Source organism: Cynocephalus volans, chromosome 5, assembly GCF_027409185.1.
Source record: "Cynocephalus volans isolate mCynVol1 chromosome 5, mCynVol1.pri, whole genome shotgun sequence".
Lineage (NCBI taxonomy): Eukaryota > Metazoa > Chordata > Mammalia > Dermoptera > Cynocephalidae > Cynocephalus > Cynocephalus volans.
This window is the reverse complement of record NC_084464.1, coordinates 143413752-143435846: the sequence shown is the minus strand read 5'-3', so window position 1 is coordinate 143435846 and position 22095 is coordinate 143413752. Positions and strand designations below refer to the sequence as shown.

The following is a 22095-nucleotide window of genomic DNA, read 5'->3' as shown; positions in this document are numbered from 1 at the left end:
CACATCTTCAGGAACATTTAGAAAGTTATTCACTAACTCTAGAAATAATTCTATATAATTGAAGAGTCCAATCATAAGACCCCTAAACTTAATTATAAGTAAATGGATACTGATATATGATAACTCATCTGATAGAACGTTCCAAAATGCTTTCTAGAAAGAGTCAACCGCGATCTGAAGAAAAACATGGAAATTCTAAGAAAATGTTCCAAAAGAGTAAATGAAACCTCTTAAATCAAACTTCTTATATAAAATGTGAAATAGAGGCGGACAATAATAACAATAGGTAAGATTTACTAATGTTTATTATGTGCCCAGCACAAGTCTGAGTGCTATACATAGAATCATTTAATCCTTAAAACAATCCTATGAGGTAAGTACTCGTCTAAGCCTTTTGTACAGATGTGGAAACTGGGGCACAGGGATACTAAGGCTCCAGACTCTGTACTCTTAACCTACATTAAACAATGAGATCAAAACATGCCCTCATCTGTACTTTCATTCAGGGTTAGTTTTTTTGGTGCCTTCTGGGTAGAATGGAATAGAAAAGGCGATTAGTTGCATTTCTACATATGCCAGTTAGTTTTGATCAATTTTAACCAGAGAAAAATTCCTGGGCTACACTTCGATTGGTATAGTTGTCTCAAAAACATCTGCCTTTTACCACAAAGGAGAATAGGTGAGAATGGGCTATCCTCAAACTTTTCACAACGACTAGAAAAGCAAATCCAGTGATGCCCTTGGGGTTGAAACTAGTAGCGTGACCTCCCTAGAAGCAGGACACACTAACTCTGTCCACCCACATGAAGGGAGTGGGAGCCCAGGGAGTCCTGACCACACAAGATGGTAAAGACCCTGTGACTTCAGCATCCTCACACCAAGTGCTACTTTCTTAGGTTCAGCTTTTCTAGGAATTAAATAAAAACTTATCTAATTTTGCAGTTATTTTGTTTTGCACATCAAACATTCCACAATGTCCTAATCTTCAGATGTTCCTTGTCCTGAATTCAAAGGACAAGTGTGGGAAACCTGCCATAAGACATTCTCTCTTCCCATTGGTAATGTCTGTGGGATGAAGAAGGTAAATGAAAAATTGGGCTGGGCAAGAAAGTGAGTAGTCAGTGGACCAGAAGAGATAATCTTCTAAAGCCAAGCACTTTCCTGGACAGTATCCTGCTTTTAACTTCCAAAAATTAGCAAGGGCTCTATAAGATTTTTTTTTTTTTTTTTTTTTTTTTTTCCTGCAGACACCATTTGCCCATGGATCCCGGTAGACAGTGAGTTCCACAGTCTGGACTGTGGTGGAAGGTCACAGGCCACCAGTGTAGCTTCAAGGACTGGCTAACGGTGGCCAAGGAATACTGTGAATGCAGTAATAGGTTGACAAAGCCTGGGATTAGAACTGTAACCTCTCTATACAGACTGCCTAGATTTAGTAAGAAAACAAAACAAAACACAAGACCAACAACAACTCATATATTTTCCTGTTCTGTCTAACCAGAAAAGGATGTTAATGTCCTGTTTAAATTAGGCATCTTATCTTCAAATTCAGCTCTGAAATTTTATGGTTAGAAGTACTGAAAATGCAAATTATTGTTAAGTTTGTTACTACTCAGTGGTCTGCATTCATCTTAAAATATGAGAAGTTCAGCTTTACCTCCTAGGAAGTTTGCCCATATGACAGAATGACAGTTTTGGCTTTAGGCTTCAAGTTGGTGGTAAGAAATAGATGTGCTGTGCCCTAAGGACACAAGTTTTTTGTCCACCCTCTTTTCAGAACTTTCCCAAGACTCAAAGTTTGAAGTTAGCTATGTTTTCTTCTTATAATAATAACTGTAATATGTTTTTTCTTATTTTCATGCTGCTGAGAGGGAGTGAATAGGGAGAAAAGCTACTGTTAAGTTATTGAATTCAGGTAAGGATAACTATTTACCTAAAGATGATTCCTCCACAATTTAATTTTTTAAAAATTAGTCATTTTTCTGTAAATTCATCTAGATTATATAAAATATATAATTATTCACAGCTGTAAAATACTACTTTCCTATACTTCCCTACTTGATATATACAGAAATTCTGAATAATTCATTCCCTCTTTCTTTAAAAGTTTCATTGTCACGCACATACACTTATTTTGAACAGATGAAGAGGTTCCTTGTTCTACCTGAGAGGCCAGACCTCTGGCTCTCTCCAGATGCTGGCTGGGCTCTTATTATTCCTAATACCGAGCATGCTTTCAACTCTCCGTAGTTAAAGCAAGCATTTTGTAACTCTTTTTAGTTTCTGTCTAGGTAGCAAGTAAATGGAGCATCTATGAAAGACAGTCTCACTACAGAAGCAGCCTTCTCATTCCTCTGTAGAGGACCCCATAATTAATTTCTACTACAGTCCCAAGTATAGTTGCCACCATGTGACATTTTGATAAGCACACCTAGAAGCTAAAAGAGAGGTTTACTTTATCTGTAAATCCACCTAGGATAGTAATAGCTAAGAAGCTACAGAATAAGATCATTTCCTAGAATATATGTCTATATATGTGTGTGTAGTGTACATACAAATATATATATATCAATCCCAACATAACCACACTGAGAAAATTTGAAAAGTAGAGAAGAGAAAAAATAACTATAACTCCACTCTGTATAAACCATTAACCAGTAAGTTTCTGATGTTACTTCCTAACCTTTTTTCCTATGCACCTGAAGTTTAAATAAAATTTACCACTGTTATATATACATTTAGTCAGTATCCTGATTTTTCCACTTGATCTACCACGATCTCGTGAAGCCCATTTTGACTCTAAGAGCTTCAATTCAATGATTCTATGATAATGTCCCTTAATGTAACAAGCAAAAGTCTTACAAGCTAATAAAATTATATATATATGAAGGCACTTTGCACACTCTAAGAATGTTATCATTTACAAAATTAAAAGTTTATTTTTAAAAAGTGATATTCTCTCTTGGTTACAAATCTGGTACATGTTAACACACCTGAAAAAAAGGAAAACAGAGAATATCCAGAAGAATATTAAAGTTACTCATAATATTATGGCTCAGCCGTAAGCCTTTTAAAATGTAGTTTTTAAGTAAAATTTGGCCTTCCATGCAATTTGACTTTATAACTTAGAGAATTATTTTATATTGTAGAAATTGCATTTACTATGGAAAGGGACATGGCTTCTGTTTGTCATGGTCACAATGACCCTATCTAATTACATATTGCCCTTCAAATGGACTTTTGGGTTTTGAACAGTGGGCTGAGTGGGCAGCTGCTGGGGGCAGAAAATACAAGATGTGGCCAGAAAAGCAGCAAGTGCTCTAAGAAATGGAGGTTAGAGCTTGGTTGGGCATATCAGGCCACAGGATGAATTCTTACCGGGACCAATGGTCCCCGCCCTTGTTGCAAGGCCCTGCAATACATTCCAATTCCAGAGAGCTACCTGGAAAACACTAGGAGAAACTCGGGAAAATAGATGAGAGAGTGGAAGAGTGGATCACCACAATTCTTCATCCGTACAGATGAAGAACATATTGCAGAATGTATTTCATGACGGAGGTGTCAGAGGTGTCTTTTCGGTTCACAAAAAGTGGAAGTCACGATCAATCTCAGTGCCAGCACATTATTCAGGAAAACCCACCATGATGGAATCCTCATTTACAGAAATGAGGACTTATGGAATGAATCCTTTAGTTTTTCTTTAGAAGCTTTTTTTAAAAAAATTTTTTTTCTTTACCTTCATGCAAAGGAGCAGAATAAATGTTTGTTTTTGACTAGCTAATACACTCTTACATTTCAAAAATTCAAAAGGTTCATAAGGGTGAGGGATGAAAAGTTTCCCTTCCATGCCTGCCCTTTGCCACAAGTTCCCCTCCCATGTTCTCAGCTTTTTGTGTATCTCTCCAAGAGATACAGAAACAAAGGACATCTAGGGGATTGGAGCCTTTCAGTGCTCACTGACACATTGCTGTGTGGGAGACAGTCTCTGGATAAAGAGGTGCAGAAGCAGCAAGCTGTCTCAACCCATTTATTAACCACCCCAAATCTGCAGGGAGTTAATGGATTTTAGGTTTAGAAGGGAAGGCTTAAGGAGATAATGTCTGAAGCTAATAAGGAGATAATGTCTGGCGCTAAGACGAAGGAGATCTGCTGTGTATCTAGGTTTCATTTAAAAGGCAAGGTAATGATTCACAGGGTGTTTACTGCCCTCAAGGGTGGCTGCTGCTAAGAGTACCACTATCCTTCACACGAGCAATTTTCTAAATGTGAAACATAACCATATTTTGTATTATTTTGATTAGAAACTGTTTTCTGATCAGTGTTTACCAAAACTAAAGCAGTGTTGATCAAAACTTTTTCCTCTAAAAAATACTGAAAACAACTTGGAAATCATAAGCACAATTTTTGTAAGTCTCAGAGCCAAAACATTTCCCTACTAGAATGCAACTCTAATGATGTCATATAAATTAATGGAAAAATAGTAGTAAACATTTGCTTTACTGCCAAGTTTTTAAGAATACTTAAGCAAGCCATATTTATTTTAGTGATATGAATACTTAATTTTTCCTTATCTGGAAAGACATTTTAAAGAATGTTAATCAATATATTTTTTTGGAAAAGTTTTAAAGTTTACCCTTGGTGTCCTACCCACCCTCCAAGAATTTATTTATTTGCATCTGTTAATATTTTCTTAAACAATGAAGATATCAATAGACAATTTTGCAAAACACAACATATTCTAAATTTCTCTAGATGAGTAAATATAGAAAAACAGCAAATCGAATTTTGAAGGTGAAAATATACTCCCTGGAGTATAAAAACATACAACAAATCTATTGTAACTAAACAGTGTGACACGGGCAGGGAAAAACAAACAACTCAGTAGAACAAAATAAAGAATCTAGGAGGATTCTTGTATATTACAACAGAACTTCATACCCAGGGGGAAATAAATGTCATTGAGACAACTATTGACTTAGAACAAATAAAATTAGTTTACGCTCTTGAATCGTACACATAAATAAATGCCCAGTGGATGAAAGATCTAAGTGTAAAAAACTAGCATATATAAAAAATAAAAATAATAGTTTTATAATTTTGGCTTCCCTCCATAAGACACAAAACAACAAAGTAAAAACAACTATACTGGCAGATTTTAATACCTAAAATTTTAAACAAAAGTCCATTAAAAAAGTTAAGAGGCTATGAATAGATTGGAATAAAACATTGTGATGTGCAATAAAGGGCCGATATCAAAATCTAAGGAGTTTTTACTAATCCATATAAAAAAGACAATCCAAAAGAAAATTGGTCAAATGTTTTGAATAGACAATTCAAAGAATAAAAAACAAATGGTCAATGAAGATATCTAAAGATGCCCAACCTCATAGAAATCAATGAAATGGGATATTATGGTTCATCCTTTAACATATAAACCTCTAAACCCTGATGAGGGTGAGTGAGCAGACCAGGCACACTCGTGAACCGAAGGTCAGTAAACTAAGTGCCTTTTTGGAAGACAACAGAATAGTATCTTTCAAAATGTAAAAAAAAAATATGTATATATCTCTCCAGTGACCTGGCTAATCCACTTGTGGGACTACCACAGTAATATTGGCATGTGTGCACACAGACATATGTATAAAGAAAGGCAAGGCAGCATTATTTTAAAAATGAAAAACTGAAAATTCCACAAACACCCATCAGCAGTGTAACTGTTTAGTAACTTATGGTATATTACCTATGTAATAACATAGAGTCATTCAAATGAATGAGATACATACTAACATGGAAAGATCTTCTAGATGCTGTGTTTCTGTGAGTGAGAGGGTGTTTATAAATGCATATGTGTACATCTACACATATATATACAGGTTTGTAAATGCACAGAAAAACATCTAGAAGGATCTACATCAAATTTTCAACAGTGATTACCTATGAGGTTGGGGAGGGAGTGAAGGAAAGTTTTCATTTTTACTTGATACGTGTTTGTACTGTTTGAATGCTTAATTCAAATATATTATTTTTGTCTATAAATACATATATTAAAAGAGAAATGACCCTTACTTCTCCCTGTACTCTAATTTTATTGTACTTGTTCATAGAGTGCCACAGAAGAGAAAGAACCTCTTTCAGCATAAATATTTATTTTTCATAAAATGAGAACTTCCATTTTATGTTTTATATTTGATTATTCTCTACTATAATTTATTCTTCATATCATGCTATTAAATGAAGATAAGGTTATCACATACTACGATTTCTAAAAAAACTATGTAGAAGTAAAACTATCCTGAATGATAAGGAGTGGACTGAGTACGGTCACTGCAGCTCAGGAGTCAGGACTCAAGTACACAATCACATGACATTTTCCCAGCTGGCCAGAGGCCCCAGCCAGATCGACGACGTCACCAAAAATACCTAGCCACTTTCTTGTGATCACTTACAGCTACAGGTGTCACATTTTAGCATGAACTTTTCCTGACCCCAGAAGTGGAGGGGAGAAAAGAAGAGAACAAGTAAGTCTGGCTTGAAGAGGGCAATGTTATTGGTCTAAGAGCAGATTATGGTAAAGTCCCCAAACAGAGAAAAGTCCTGTACATTCAGGATGTTGGGAAGCCCTACATGCAAATCCAAACAAACAAGATACAGGAGGAAACATACAAATGCAGAAGAAATCCTCCCAGGAGAAATGGGAATTCCTTCTGCACACTGACATTAACAGAGGAGGAAAAACTGTGGAGCGAGTCTGTGATGACGTAGGCCCCCGCCCCCACCCCCACTGTGAACTACAGGGAAGGGGGTTGCTATTACATCACAAGGTTATACTGCTACTTCCTTTAGCCTGTGACATCCTCCCCAGCACAGAGTGCCACCATCGCCAGGAACCTGTGCACGCTGATGCTCGGCTGTTTCTAGCCTGGGCGATCAGTGTTTGTTTGCAGAAAGACCTACTGTGGTCTTCGTAAAATCATCTGTCCTCACACTGTTTTATTGTTTCAATTTTTAAAGATTTGATTTGCACACAAAGTTTTAGGAACACACCCGTGAGATAGTAATAAACGGACTACCCGTGACCTGTGGGGGCGGAATGTGTGATCACACTCAGGTCCCTTCTCGTTTTAGCAGTCTGTGAAATTGAAGGGTGCTGGGAGGAAAATTGGTAGGATTACAGTGATCGTCGGTGACACCAGTAAACACTGGCTTCCCATTCTCGGTTATATCTTCTGAAAATCCAGTTTCTATCCTAAGTCATATCCCCTGTGAGCCCAAAGAAACATACAGGTTCCCACACTGACTCTCGCCAGCATCTGTCCTGGGCATCCAGCCTCAGCTGAGCCTGTTCAAGAGCAGGATGCTGACACTTCTCTTCTGGCCCAGAAAATAAAACTAAGCAAGGAACCAGAATGTAGCCCTCTGGCATGATTCAGACTTCTTTGAAAGAAAAACAAAGATTTAACTTTACAAATTCTTATTCAGCATGATTAGTCTTAGAGTTCTTAAAAGAGATAGCTGCGTTTATTATGAAATTCTAGGAATTTATAATCTTCTCTGGTCATAGCTTTAAAACTGCCACACTGACTGTTACGTTACCAGTAAAGGCAAACAAGAATGCGTGTGGGAGAAGGAGAAGTGTTCATCAGATGGTTTTATGCTAAACTGTATTTTTTTAAAAATTGTGATAAAATACATCTAACAAAATTCACCATCTTAAACATTTTCAATATGCTAAACTGCATTTTGTCTACCGACCTTGTAAACTGTCGACTCTCTTCATGAACTTCCATTTCTGTGCTTTTAAATTCATTTAGTTCTTTCCTTATTGCTGCCTAAACAGGAAAAAAAAAATAGATAAATAGATTAATAGAATTGTTATTTAGGTCACATATTTCACCAGTATATACTGGGGAAAGAAAGCAGACATTCTTTTAAGAAATGTCTTGCAGAAAGAAAGGGATTCCTAATTTCTACCAGGGAAAGGTATAATAAATGTAATATCATACTACAGCCAAACTAAAACCAGGATAGACTTCTTTCAAGTGTTCTTGGTGAGGCAGAGAGGAAGAGTCACACAGAACATCCCCCACCCTCGATGACTACAAGGTCACGAGATTTTCAGAGAAACAATACCATTTTCCTACAAAGTTCTGCATTGAATACCACCCACGACAGCATGGTTTTTGACTTGCAGCCACAGAGCTACTGAGGAAGCAGTTGCTATTCATTCTTTAATATTGAAAGTTTAGGGGGAAAAAAAATTAAATAAAAAAATTAAAATTTCAGCACAGCATTTAAAACTACTCAAAGAAAATATAAAATAGAATGCATTACTATTTAAAGAACACATAATCGTTGCCGTGTAAATTCTGGTGTTTGAAGAGTTGCTTATGCCACTCAGATTGAAAAGCTGAGATACTTATCGAAGTGGTAACATAAGTTATCTGTTAACAAATAGTGGCAGATCATGGATGGTTTTCGGTTTCAGTTTTTTTCTTATTTTTATTTCCAAATTTTTTTATAAAAAATGTTTACTTACATAAAAAAGAAAAAGTACTAATATAAACACCCATGTAACCTCTATGCAAAATGAACGCTTCAGCCAAAACACAGAATGACAATCCAACCCATAGAAAGTGATTTCACTGAAAGATAAGAAAATCTAGTTTGATGTTGGAAAATAATAAATTTTAGAAAAGGGAAAAGACAGAAGAAAGCCTCGAGGCCTCTCTCTTGCTTTTTCTTATCACTAACCACCACTCTGCAATACACAGAATGATTCCCCAATGCTCCTTTCAATGTTATAGTCAAATCCTGTTGTCACAGATTGTCTCTTCTCTCCAAATATATTCCTCAGGCCCTGCAGTTTCCACGGGACACATGTGACTAGAAACTGTGGCAATAATTCATGCTACTGACTTCTGGAAGAAATGAAGCAAGCAGACAACATGGCAGTACAGCTTGTCTTACAGGTAAGATCGATAGTGAGGAGACTTTCTTTTGTTCACTGCAAAAACTGGTACCTAGACCCAGAAGCTGAAATAGTGAAGACGCTCAGAGCACTCAAAAATTAACATCTAGAAAAAATTCTTCCTTGAAAGGAGGTATTTTAATTTGAATAACGGCAGAGAATCCCGTCTCTACGTTCACTTGCAATTTCTTTTCCGAATGTAAGGTTTCAGTGGAGGAAGTGAAAAGCAGTACACCTGGAGTCAGAAGACCTGGATTCTAGTTGTGGCTGTGCTTTCCAGAGCAGTGTGGCCCTCATTGTGCTCCAAGACCTCAGTTTTCCCATCTGGAAAATGGGGATGAGGATTCCTCACAATACGATAAGAATTAATAAAAAGCATATTGGAAAGTGCTTTGCACACTGTAAAGTCATCAGTAAAATGTCATTATCATGAGGCTTTCAAAAAACTATTTTAGTTTGTAATCGTGACTAATAATTATTTCATTTTTATTTAGAGAGTCTACTGGAGTGCAAGAAGATTTTCACAGGAGACTCGAACATAAATAAGACAAAGTCCTTATTGACAAGGGTACGTTGGCTTCCTGATCTCAAGAGTATGGCAAAAATCACTGAAAGCATTCTGTGAGCATCAACTGAAATATGGAATTTACAAAACAGTACAACTGTAAATTGTATGCTATCCATCCTTTATCTTAACAAAATTTACAATTCACTACTGACCATATAAATGTGCACACATTTTTGTTCCAGGGAGCAAGTTAAACATTTACAGGCTCATCCCACGTGCACAGCTGCAATGTGAACTTGCCATTCCCTCACCAAGATGTGGAACCCATCTGTCCAGCCTTGAATCTGGGTGAGTCCTGTAACTGCTTTGAATAACACAACACAGTAGAGATGACACTGTGCTGGGCCAGGGTATAGCCCTTAACTGGCCTGACACTTTTTACTTCTTGCTTCTTAAAAGCTAGCTGCCATGTAACAAAATGCAACCTCTCTTAGGAAACCGTATTGTGAGAAACCCAAGGTACAAGGAAAGGCCCTTGAGGATGAGATGCCATGAGGATAGAGAGAGCGGCCAAGGAACAACAAGTCACAGACAGGTCAGTGAAGAAGCCATCCTGCACGTGGATTCTCTACCCCCAGCACCTCACCTGATGCCACACGGATCAGAAACAAACCGCTAAGCTGAGTCCTTCCAAAATTCCTAACTCACAGATTGTGGGCAAAATGAATAGTTGTTTTAAGCTACTAAGTCTGGGGTGGGTTGTTACAAATCAGTTGATAACCTGAATACTATTCCAAGACTTTTATCTTATAGATGATAAGATGGAGGCCTAGAGAGGTCATGTGACTTGCTAGCTGTCAAATGGGCACAAAGTGACAACAATGGGGCTCACATACAGGCCTTCTTACTTCAAGTCCTGCACTCTTTCCAACAGGATGAACTTCAGGACCCAAGTCACCCAGGTAATTGCCTCAAATCTCCATCCTGTATAAGCTGGTTTGCAATTAGAAATGATGAGTCAGTGATATAAATGATGTAGCAATGAATGTGATATGAATTAATAGGGATGAGCAGTTTGAAAGATACGATCATACACAATTGTAAAACTGCAATACTCGTTTTAAAAATTCACTGAACAACCATGGTTTTACTCCAAGAGTTATTTCCTTTTGGAATAAAAAGAAAGATTTCCTGAGAAGGTTTAAAAAAGGAAAAAGGAATTAAGACCCTTTATGTTAGTGAAATACATGTACAAGAATCTCAACTCTCTTCTTTGCAAATGAGACCAACTTTTACGTCTAATAACTCTTTACATAAGTGTAAATGGAAGAGGTTTTCCTGAAAGATGTGGGATAGAAAGAGGTGAGCTGAGGTAGTGAGATTGGAGGTCAAATAATGCTGGATTGGACAACCACTGGGAAGTCACTAAGCTGAAACTAGGTATTTCTAGAATAGAAAGCACAACAAAGCTTCAGGAGATAGCACTGAGACCAAACACAACTACATAGTATTTTTTGGTACCATGAGAATTACAGAGAAGAAAAAGGAAACAAAAATGACTGAAATGAAATTTAAAACTGGCTAGTGGTGAAGGTCTGCTTAATCAGTCCCAGTCAGCTCAGGGGTTATCCTGCAAGGAAGCAACAGGTGATTTGTTGAAAACACAGACCTGCTGCCTTCTCAAATAGCCTAAGCTGTGAGACCAAAATTAACCAGAATTCCCCTTTTGATATCCTTTGTTTATTTTTTTGATAAAATTCTGGTAAGAACACGGAGGGGATTTCTTGGCTACTCATCAAGCTCAATGCCATGGGCAGGTAAGTGCACCCCCTTCTGCTGCCAGGGCAACCATGAACAGGCCAAAGAATATCCTAGAGGGAATTAAAATCTCGGTCTTTCCTACGATCTGTTGAGACAGTGCATTCCTGGAAAATATGACAATATGTTTTATTCATCTTTACATCCCCAGCTTCTAGGACAGTACTTAATATATCGTCAAGGTTTTAATAAATGATTACTGAGTGATCTGTTGAACAAATCCATGTATCATCTCAAAAAATTTGCATTCACTTTCACTGGAAAATTTTAGACTAAATAGTAAACTGAGGCTTCAATAAATAGTGAAAATATCACCAATGATGCACAGGCTTGGATTCTCAAACCTGACCATGAATGTAATACTGGTAAGAGATACCATTTATTGATGAGCTGGAATTCTATGGATATTCTACCTAAATCTCTAGATAGATAAAATTGGTTCTACTTCACTAGTGAGGAAACTCAGGTTAAATGTCTTGGCCAAGGTCACACAACTACCAAGTGGCCAAGTCAGGAGTCAAACCTAGAACTGCCCAGCACCACAGCCTGCCCTCCCATCTCTACTACAGAGCTTCTATGCCTTTCCCCTGGGAGGTGGGGAACTGCCAGATGAGCCTAGGACTTCAGGCCAGTTCCATGGCCTTCTCTGGCTCCACTTGTGTGTCATCTTAGGGCCAGCTCATTTATCTACTTCAGTGCAGAAAATTAGGCCATATGTATACTACCATACATGTATCTGTTTTTAGTGCTCTATCCAAGCACATATACTTGTATTCTAAAAGTAGAAATTTTATTTTTAAAGGTGAATTAAGCCCAATCAAGTTCACAAATAAGACATTTCTCCCGCCATGTCCCTTTTTCAATTTGGGCAGTTTAACAAGACTACCAGATTTGTGAGATTCCCCACAGCACCCAGCAAAGCATTTTCATAGAACAGGCATTGATCGGTTATCAAATGATTGGCTACTGATCTTTAAAATGAAAGGTGGTGTCTTAATGGGGCTTAAAAAAATGGCATTAAAAAAAGGGAAAAGATGGTTCCTTTAGGCTGGCAGGAAGTTCAGTGTTTATTTTGTGAGCAGAGGTAGAAATATTTACTTTCAATAGTTTTGTTTTAAATGGGACATAGAGTTCAAAATAAGTAAATAATTCTTATTTTTAATATAATTTACAAATTTTTATACCAATTAACTTTACTGAAAAAATACATTATTTTGAATTCGATTAATATATTATTAACTCTTTTAAGGTAAAAAGCAATAGAAACCCAGAAATAATTGCTATAATAATGATGATTAGCATGTTTTATTTGCATTCTAAAATAAACAAACACTAAGATGATTAGTAGTTTTAGTATCATTGCACAATAAGTAATATTTCATTATACTCATCTTTCAACAATATAGCAAATAAATACCTTAACTTTTTCAATGTCAGGTAGAAAACAATATTTCTAGAAATTCTTAATACCATGCATTGATGTGCATTTTAATTGTGATTTTTTTTGCATTTTTGAATATTCTGATATTTGCCAATGAACATGTGTCATTTGTATATATACAACATACTGTATATAAACAGCATTTTAAATTGTTGCATTTTCTATCTTCTATTTTTTAAAAATATACAATGTCTTTTCTGTCTAAAAGAAACTCTTTTTTTCAAGAAAAAACCACACACACAATAAAAAGTTCAGTTCTAACAATGCTGTCCTTTAGATCTTAAGAAGTCTCAGGAGCAGTGCAAGAGATGTCCTCAGAGGGAGAAAATGAGCCTCATCTGTGAGCAGGGAGGGGCTCTGGTTCTGCTTGGGAGCTCTGGGGTTGTTCTGCAGGGGAGATGTGAAAATCATGTGATTTCAAGGAACTCCTGAACAGAAATTGAACCTGCAGGAGAAAACCTGACCAAACACATCTCCCTTGCAGCCTAAAGTCCAGCACAAAATCCTATTTTTATTTCAACACAAAATTTTAAAGAAAAATTCTTTCAGTAATAGGTAAAAATGGACAAACTTTACCTTCCAACAATAGAACAAGAGCTAGGAAGGACTATTTCTAGGGTATGGAAAATTTATTTTCCATTTGAGGGTGGTTAATCATTTAGACTCTCACTGCTTGCATATTTTCCACTTGCTGTGATTTTTACTCATCTACCTGGCTCTACTTGTCTTTCCGAAGTCCAGCATTTGAACAGGGAACGGTGAATGTGGCAAACTGTGTTTTCCTAAGACGGACACAATAATGCCTCCAGCCCACATGTTCTCCTACAATATGAACTTGCCACTCCCCTGTCAGGAAATTGAGCTAATTCCCCTTCCCTGAATCTGGGCTGGATTTATGACTTGCCTATAACTAACAGAATGTAGTGGATGTCTACATTCACTTGCATGTAACTAACAGAATGTACTGGTGTCTTCCAAGGATGGGTCAGAAAAGGCCATGTAGCTTTTACCTGGTTTGCTTGGGACACCTACTCTGAGAGAAGCCAGCTATCATGTAAGAAATCTGACAACTCTGGGGCCACCATGCTGAAGAGGCCTTGTATAGGAGGTAGTTTGGTGGTCAACCCCAGCTGAGGCCTGCCTCTGGGCCATCCCTACAAAAAACTCCAATCATGTCAGAGAAGCCATTGTGGGCCCTCCAGAGTAGCCATTTGTCAGCTGAACAGCAATGAGTCACCTTGTAAAGAGCAGAAGAATCACCCTGCTGATCCCTGACTAAATCCCCAAACTACAGAATCTGTAAGATACAATAAAACATTGCTGTTTTAAACTACTAAGTTTTGGGGTAGTTCATTGCACAGAAATGGTGACTGGAGCAGGTCAACTAGGAGCCACTAAGTGAGAAAAAAGTGACCAAAAGCCCACAGCTGAGAGGAAAAGAGGATGGAAGAAAACTTGCACAAAGGTATATAGTATTTCTTGCAATGTGGCACACCAGATGCCTTGACTAACCCTTCTATTGAAAAACAATTAAATTGCTAAACATAGCATTTTAAAGTGGTCTTAAATGTACTGAACAGCTGGTATGAGAGTAAAAAATACTTTGAAAATAAAGAGAAGATGAAGATGATGCCCAGAGAAGCAAAGTAAACGGCACTGAAACTGGCTTTGACCTTGGGGCACTTTTGTTAAATTTGGTGAATTTGAGCAGTCATTTTTATTGCCTGGTGAGATAAGGAAGATAAGAGACAAAACCTGCACACATCTAATAAATAATCCTTCTTCCATGAAGTGGGGACAAAATGGCAGACAGTGTAAGGGTGAGCTAGAATATCTGACCCCAGAGGACAGCAAAGAACACTGCATGTTGCTGCTTAATAAGTAACCTTTGGGGGAATCTACCCTAAGAATCTGAATCCGTGAATCAGCCATGACATATGTTGTCAGCTTGAATTCACAGTACTAAGGTAGTCTAAAATAAATCATTTTGGTAATCCAGTTTAAAAATAATATTGGGTTAAACAAGCTTTACAGCAAAAAGCATTTAAGATAGTCTCATAATAAAGATTTCATCAGGAAAACGTACTCATTTTAAAGTTACATACATTTAATAACACACCTCAGAGTATACGAAGCACAATTCAAAGAATTATGAGAAGGAAAAAAGAATCCACAAATACAGTGGGAGATTTAACACATCTCTTTTGTTACATGGTAGATTAAGCAGACAAAAAATAACTAAGGATACAGAAATCTGAATGAAACTAACAAGCTTGATCTTACAGACCTATTTAGAACACCACACCACAACACTGTAGAACACATAATGTTTTCAAGGATACATGAGACATTTGTAATTACTGACCACATACTTTAAAAATCCCAATACTTAAGGCCACACCCCAAACCAATTAAATCAGGATCTCTGGAGATGGGACCCAGGCACCCACATTTTAAAGCTTCCCAGGTGATTCCAACATGTAGTCAAGGCTGTGAACCACTGACACAGAAAGTCATTTATAGCCTTTAGTGCTTATATTAGAAAATACGGAAGGATGAAAATTAATGATCTAGAGTCTACCTTAAGTTAGAAAAAAACCAGTCAAATAGAGCCCGAAAAATTAGGAGCAAGAAAATAAAAGAGCAAATGGCATAGAAAAAAAATATATAGTAGAGATGATCAACAAAGCTAAAAGCTTATATTAAATCATCCAAAAAAAATATTCCAGGTAAATAAAAAACTTAAATGTGGAAAGCAAAATTATGTAAGTTTTAGAAGACATTAAAGGAGGATATACTAGTATTTATGATTTTGGTATGGGAAGAATTTTTTTTAAAGAAACAAAATAAAAAACCATAAAGACAAAAACTGATAAATTTGACTATATTAAAGATAAATTTAAAGATCTTATTTCATCAAAAGACACCATAAAGAGTGAAATGTCATAAATTGAGAGAAGGTATAAATGTATTTGCATATAACTGGCATATATGAAGAACTCTTATAGATTAATAAGAAATTGACCACCCAAAAGAAAATGAGCAGAAGACAGGCACTTCAAAGTGCAATGTCCAAATGCCCAACAGACATATGAAAATATGCTCAACCTCATTAATAATCAGCGAGAGGCAAAGTAAAAGCACAATGAGATATTATTTCACAGCACTCTCCTTTAGGGCACACTCCTGAGCCTGTGCTCTCCACTCCGTCCTCTAGGGTCTCTTCCTTTGCTGTCCTTTCCTCTTTTTTTTGGCAGCTGGCCAGTGCAGGGATCAAACGCTGGACTTTGGTGTTATCAGCACCACGCTCCAACCAACCAAGCTAAGGGCCAGCCCCTCCTTGTCTTTTCTATGTAGGCTGCTCCAGTGATTACGCCCTGCACTATCAGTTGCTGACTTTTTCTCCTCTCCATTTAACCCTTCTCTTTCTTTTGGCTCCTTCCTCAATAGCACACAAAATCACTCAGGTATTTCCCGTGAATTAAAAAAACATCATTCCTTGATAACCCTATTTTATTTTCCAAATTTACCCAACCAACCTTATAGCCTCCATGATCACCACACCCACCCTCCAGTGACTACCTCATCATACCTCTTCCCTTCAGAGCCAAAATTCTCAGGACTGTGTTTGATTCTCACTGTCTGCACCACAGTCAGCTTCTACCCATCCGTCTGCTAATATGCTCCCTCTTGCCACGTTCTTAAACACGTGTCCATCCTCCCTGATGCTGTCCTTCTAGGCCGTATGTCACCATCGTCTCTTTGCTCACCTCACAGATGTTTCTCAATATTCTTCCGTTGCCACTTCCTAAACTTTGGGTCCCTGGGGTGCTACTGTCAGCCTCCTTCCCGTCTATCCTTGTTCCTCCTTCGTGATCTTCTTCCTTCCTACTTTTCATTTCTGCTTATGAGCTAATGATTTCTGAACCGGTATCTTCAGTATGAGCTTGACACATAATAGGTGTTTTACACAATGAAACTTCCTATTAAAAAGTGTCAGCACAGAGTATCATTAAATACCCAGTTCTAGCATTAAGACTACATATGGCATGAGTTTATTCAATACCAGATTTTGCTTAGAGACAAAAATTACAACTCATTTCTGAGCATATTAAGAAAATCCTAAAGTGAAAAATTTGAAAAAAATGGTTGGCATAAATCTTTGGCTATGGAACCATAGTACTCATAACAGTCTATGCACATTGATAAAACCCTCTCTATATTTCATTTTTTCTGAACTGTGAGCCATGATATAGATCCAGGGTTGGCAAGCTATGGCCTGCATACCAAATCTGGGCCACTCTCTGTTTCTGTAAATAAAGTTTTATTGGAACACATACACATACATCCAATTATGTATTGTCTATGCCTGCTTTCTTGCTACAGTGGCAGAGCTGAGCAGTTGCAACAAAGATTATATGGCCCACAAAGCTTAAAATATTTATAGAAAAAGTGTGCCAGCCTTAATATAGATCAATACCTTTTCCACCATTAACATATCCCTTTAAAATGATAAATTGTGTAAGTTATATTTTCTAAGAGTAAGGATAAATCTTGGCTGTGGGAAAGCCCTTCCCATCCAAGTTTGAATGCAGGCAGGTTACATGGTAAGTAAGAACTGGTTTTCTCTGATATTTAGTGGAAAGAACTATATTGATATTAATAAATATATCACTTAAGTGGTTTAAATAATCAGAGGCAGAAAATCATTGTACTATTTGGTGAGATCTGGTCCCCTAGGATAACTGAGTGGGGGGCAAGGAGGATTAAGTGGGTACTGAAGCTTTTAGAAAAGCAATGCAAACCACACTAAAGCCACTGGGATTCTTGCCTTGTCCGCAGGTGTTAATCTGGCCCAGGGCTTGTCTGCCCGGCGGTCATAGTCAGGGGAATCGGTGACTTCTACATACTCGTTAAACCGCAGGATTCTTCGAGCTTGTAGCTCTGCCACTGTGGGTCTCAGGCTGAGCTGCAGGAGGACAGGAAAAAAAGGCAGAGTTCAGTAAACCATTTATAGCCTCATGGTGGCAGTTTTCTATAGAGAACACTTCAAAGCTATGGTTAAATAAGGTCACTTTCAGGTATCAAAAAAAAAAAAAAAAAAAAAGGCAGCAACAGCATCTTGGGAATTTCTAATGAGAACTAGAAAGCAGTGTGTCCCAATTTCCGAGACTATAAAAATCATCATTGTTAGCTAGGTCACAGTTTTTGGCAACCATGTGTATTATGCTATTTCCCCAACTTGCCTGGCACCGTGAAAAAGGTCCCTCTCATCCCTGACACAAGGACCATGCAGTGATACAGACACAACAGTAACCCAGACAGAGGATGGCTGGCCTGGTGACTGCATTAGCAAGACAAAAGCAGTGGAGCTTTTAGAAATGAGAATAAAAACCTCTGTTCCTATTATATTAAGCCTATATATTCAGAAATGCACAAAGAAACGACACAAAAATGATCCAGTGAAGGGCGTGCCTACTGCACTGCCATCCTTGAGAATAAGGATCAAGGCCCCAACCTGATATTAACCCTTGGCTGGAGGGAAGGGGTGCTGGAGAATCATGTCAGTGGGGCCATAACTGCTTAAAATCAGTTGCAACTTTTAAGACACTTCAAATAATTTGGGTTCCTCCATGTGGTCTTTGCCAAAATCAAATTTATAACTGTATTTAACCTAGCCAGTCCTTGGGGTATTTGTTTTCCTTTCTTGATCTTTTCTCAAGCCCAAGAATAAGACCAAAATGATCGTCATAGATGAAAGAAACCCGGGGCCCAGGCATCATCTACTCTCTGCTATTGAGGTTTATCCCCTTTTTTGGCCTTTCTCAGTTGCAAGATATCACAGTGGTTCCAGACAAATAGACCCAGGCCTCTATTTTACCTACAGGGCCCATTTTCAGGATTTTTTCTCTCTTAAACATACTCTGTGTAACACCAGACTACACATCATCGACGTGGTCCTCTTTGGAGATATTCTTTATTTGCACAGGCTCAAGGATGGTACACTGGGCATATACTCTATACTCAAAAACAGCCACTTTCCTGGGCTTCAGTTTCCTCTTGAGTAAAATCAGAGATTGCACTAACTCAGGCTCTAATATTCAAAGCATTCAAGGCCTCTGCCTGGTCCACACCCTGAGCCTGCTTGAGCTGGGATATGGCAACTATGGCTCCTTCTATCTTCATAGAGCCCTGGACAAAAGAGGGAATAATCTAAGTGCTTCTATGAGACTTTTCGTTGCTGCCCGCTCTATATTGCTAGCTTCTTGTTGTGTCTTTGGAGCAGGCAGAGATAGGAGGTAGAGAAACCCTTGCCCCTGAAGACTGACCAGAAGGCAAGCGACACTGGCCACACAGGTCAGAAACTCTCTGTTCAGTCTTTACCTTCAGAACTGCACCAGCCATGGGGCAGCCATGAGTGCTATGAGCTGACCTGTACCTATGGCAGGCAGGCAGGGGGGCCAGGGTTTAGGGCAGGCACTGTTGCCTCGTGGAGGGGCCCAACTGGATTGAAAAAAGACAATCTGGATCATGGAGTGAGCCCAGAGCAACGAGGAGGGGCTACAGCTGTGTGCAGTGGGTGACCTAAGGGCCACTGAATGCTAGAAGAGCCATCCTTAGAAATTGAGTTTACCAAGTCAGCGTGATCATTATTTGACATTTAGGAGCTTTAAGAAAAAAAGAAACAAATTAAGGATCTTTTCCCCTGAAAAACAAAAACCTTCAAAATACAGTCCCTATAATTTTTCCATGGGAATGGAGTGTTTTCTGAACTGGCCTTAGAATGCTTTTTCTGTGGACTTCCCAGCCAGCCCACAGAAATGTAGGTCAGGTCACATACTTCACTGAGATGTTATATTTTAGTCACCCTGCCCACTTTCAGGTATGAAAGGTATATTTGAAGAATTATTACAAGGATTTATAATGCAATATAAACTTTGATAGTGCTTAATTTTTCCAAAGACTAATATTTTAACATAGAAAAAAAAGTAATGGCCCAGGAATCAGATTTATATTTTTGAAAATAAGTGGAAAAAACTGTCTGGGCTTTGGAGGTAAGCCATTTGTCAATTTGTGTAGCATGACAGCAGGCAGGATGGATGACCAAGTTCACTTAATAAATTACTCACCCAGCTCTGATATAGAATAGTGGCAAATCTTCAGTGGTAACAGAATATTTCTTTAATATTTCCTAGACTAAATGGAAAGTGTGAGCATTTTTAAAACCAATTTTCAAATTTTTTTGGTGGCTGGCCTGTTTGAGGACCTGAATCCATGAACTTGGTATTAAAAGGCTGCAATCTAACTAACTGAGCTAACTGGCCAGCTCCTAAAATGATTTTTTAAAAATGGAAATATATACTAAAATGTATCTAATAATGGCTATCTCTGAATAGAAGACTTCCATGTGCTTTTCTTTTATTTTTAGTCCTTTTTTGTATTTTTAAAAATTTTCACTCAGAATATATTTTTTCATTATCAGTAAATGCAATTTAAAAACCCTTGTTAACTTTTCAAAACTAGCATAACACGTCATTATAAATAGAATTCATATTATGTGCATTATATTAATTTTAATGTCTATAATTATTTAGAAGACTAGGAGTAATTATTCTTCAATATCAGATTTACATGTAGAGAGTGGATTTGTATTTTAAAAAAATAAAGCATATCTCAAAACACACATGCTCATCAATAATCATAATTTCATCACCTTTCTGCTGAGTCTGCGTTTAAGTTCCATCTTTGCTTCCTGCTCTTCCTCTTCATTTTTTTCTGTTTATTAAGGGGGAAAAGGCATGATAACTTAGTTACTATAGATGATTTTATAATCAGAAAAGTTTATCAGGCCACACTTCTTTGACTCTAACAGATATTGATCAAACACTCCACCAACATATTTAAAAAGTTGTCAAAAGATTTTGCAGAAAGATCAATCAAATATATATGTGATTTTTTTTCTTGTACTTTACTAATTTTAAACCCTTTTTGCTTTCTGATTTCTTGTTCTATTCTGAAAAAGTAACAAGAGTGCCCTTACTCTGGTGAAAGCCTTCTATTGCTGATCATCTCATGGGCTCATAAGCACAATTTACCAGAATTCAGATTAAAAATTTACTTCTGGAGCTGGCTTCATGTGAAACTCTGAGACATATTAAAAGAGCAAATTAGAACCATTCGATGCATGTCTGAGCTGCTGATTTCTGTTCAAGTCCAACCAAAATATTTGATTCGTCTTCTTTGGTTTCCATAGAAGCAGAATGTAAGCATATCTTTGGACTTTGCTTTAAAACCAGAATGTTCTGAATGGGGTTATGGTGTACTGTGGGTGGAAATTATTTATTTTCTTGTGACTTTGACTTTCCAAAGCCTTCTCTTTCTCTAGTGCTTCACCAAGTAGTACAATTTAATGCTGTCTAACAGATGAGATTAAAAAAAAAGGTCTGGAATTTTTAAAGAAGTACACACCCCTTCAGGTTTTCCTGGTTGCTTAATTTGAGAAACTTCTCTCAGATGCTTCTGGTAGCCCATCATCTGTGTGATAAGTGAGTGTAAATTTTATTTCTTGGATACCAACGCTTATGAAAAATTGTTTTTTAGAAAGTGCTATTATGAACTCTATTGAAGGAAAATTACACTCTATAAAGGTTCAGGCAAAAGGCTGAAAAGAAAAATATTTTCCATGAAAAGATAATTATATTTATTTGAAAATTCATATGGACTTTTTAACACTAAGATGATTTTTATCATGAAGAAAATATTGATTTTCAATATTTGCAACATCTGTACTTGTTGGTTGAACAGGCTAAATTCTCTATCAGTTTTCCTTCTCTGGACAGGGAAAGGTTTCTACATTCTTCTAAAATACTAATTTTAATTCATAAGAAAGAGGATGATCAGTTTGTTATTCAGGCAAAGAGTGAACATAAACTGAAACTACCCACGAGACAAGAAATAACTAGTTATTATCTTTTCATTAAGTGCCTGAGTGTCAAACAAATCTGGTTATAATTCATATTTCTCCCTATGAAAAGCTGTAGGGTTTTATAATTGCTTCACAAAATATATATCCTTTCATATCCTTAGGGTCAAATAATTACCTTATATGAGTTGGATAACGTTTGTGGATTATCAATTATACATAATACACAAAAGCCAAACTTATGGTTCATGTGATTCAAACCAGAGCTTTATAACATGAGGGTTTTAATGAAATTATTAATAAAAAGAAAAACACAATCCTTAAGACATTTTAGTCAATTCTTCCTACACAGTGATTATGCTACATTTTTAAAAGGTACTTTTCAAAGACAAAAAAATTGAGTATCTAATACATCCTAAGGTTAACAAATACTCCAA

At 37.2% G+C, this 22095-nt stretch overlaps 1 protein-coding gene across 4 annotated transcripts in view; it reads right to left on the bottom strand.

The window, feature by feature from the left end:
- Positions 1–22095, bottom strand: part of PHACTR2 (phosphatase and actin regulator 2) — a 128714-nt gene that overhangs the window by 7386 nt on the left and 99233 nt on the right. For all 4 annotated transcript variants that reach the window (XR_010023635.1, XM_063097471.1, XM_063097474.1 and 1 more), the window contains 3 exons: positions 20450–20511; positions 17567–17704; positions 7753–7829 (listed from right to left, as the gene is read on the bottom strand). Coding sequence is in view for 3 of the 4 variants with exons in the window: in XM_063097471.1 (XP_062953541.1) it covers positions 7753–7829; positions 17567–17704; positions 20450–20511 (277 nt within the window). In the remaining variant the exon portion in view is untranslated. The remainder of the gene's footprint in view (positions 1–7752; positions 7830–17566; positions 17705–20449; positions 20512–22095) is intronic.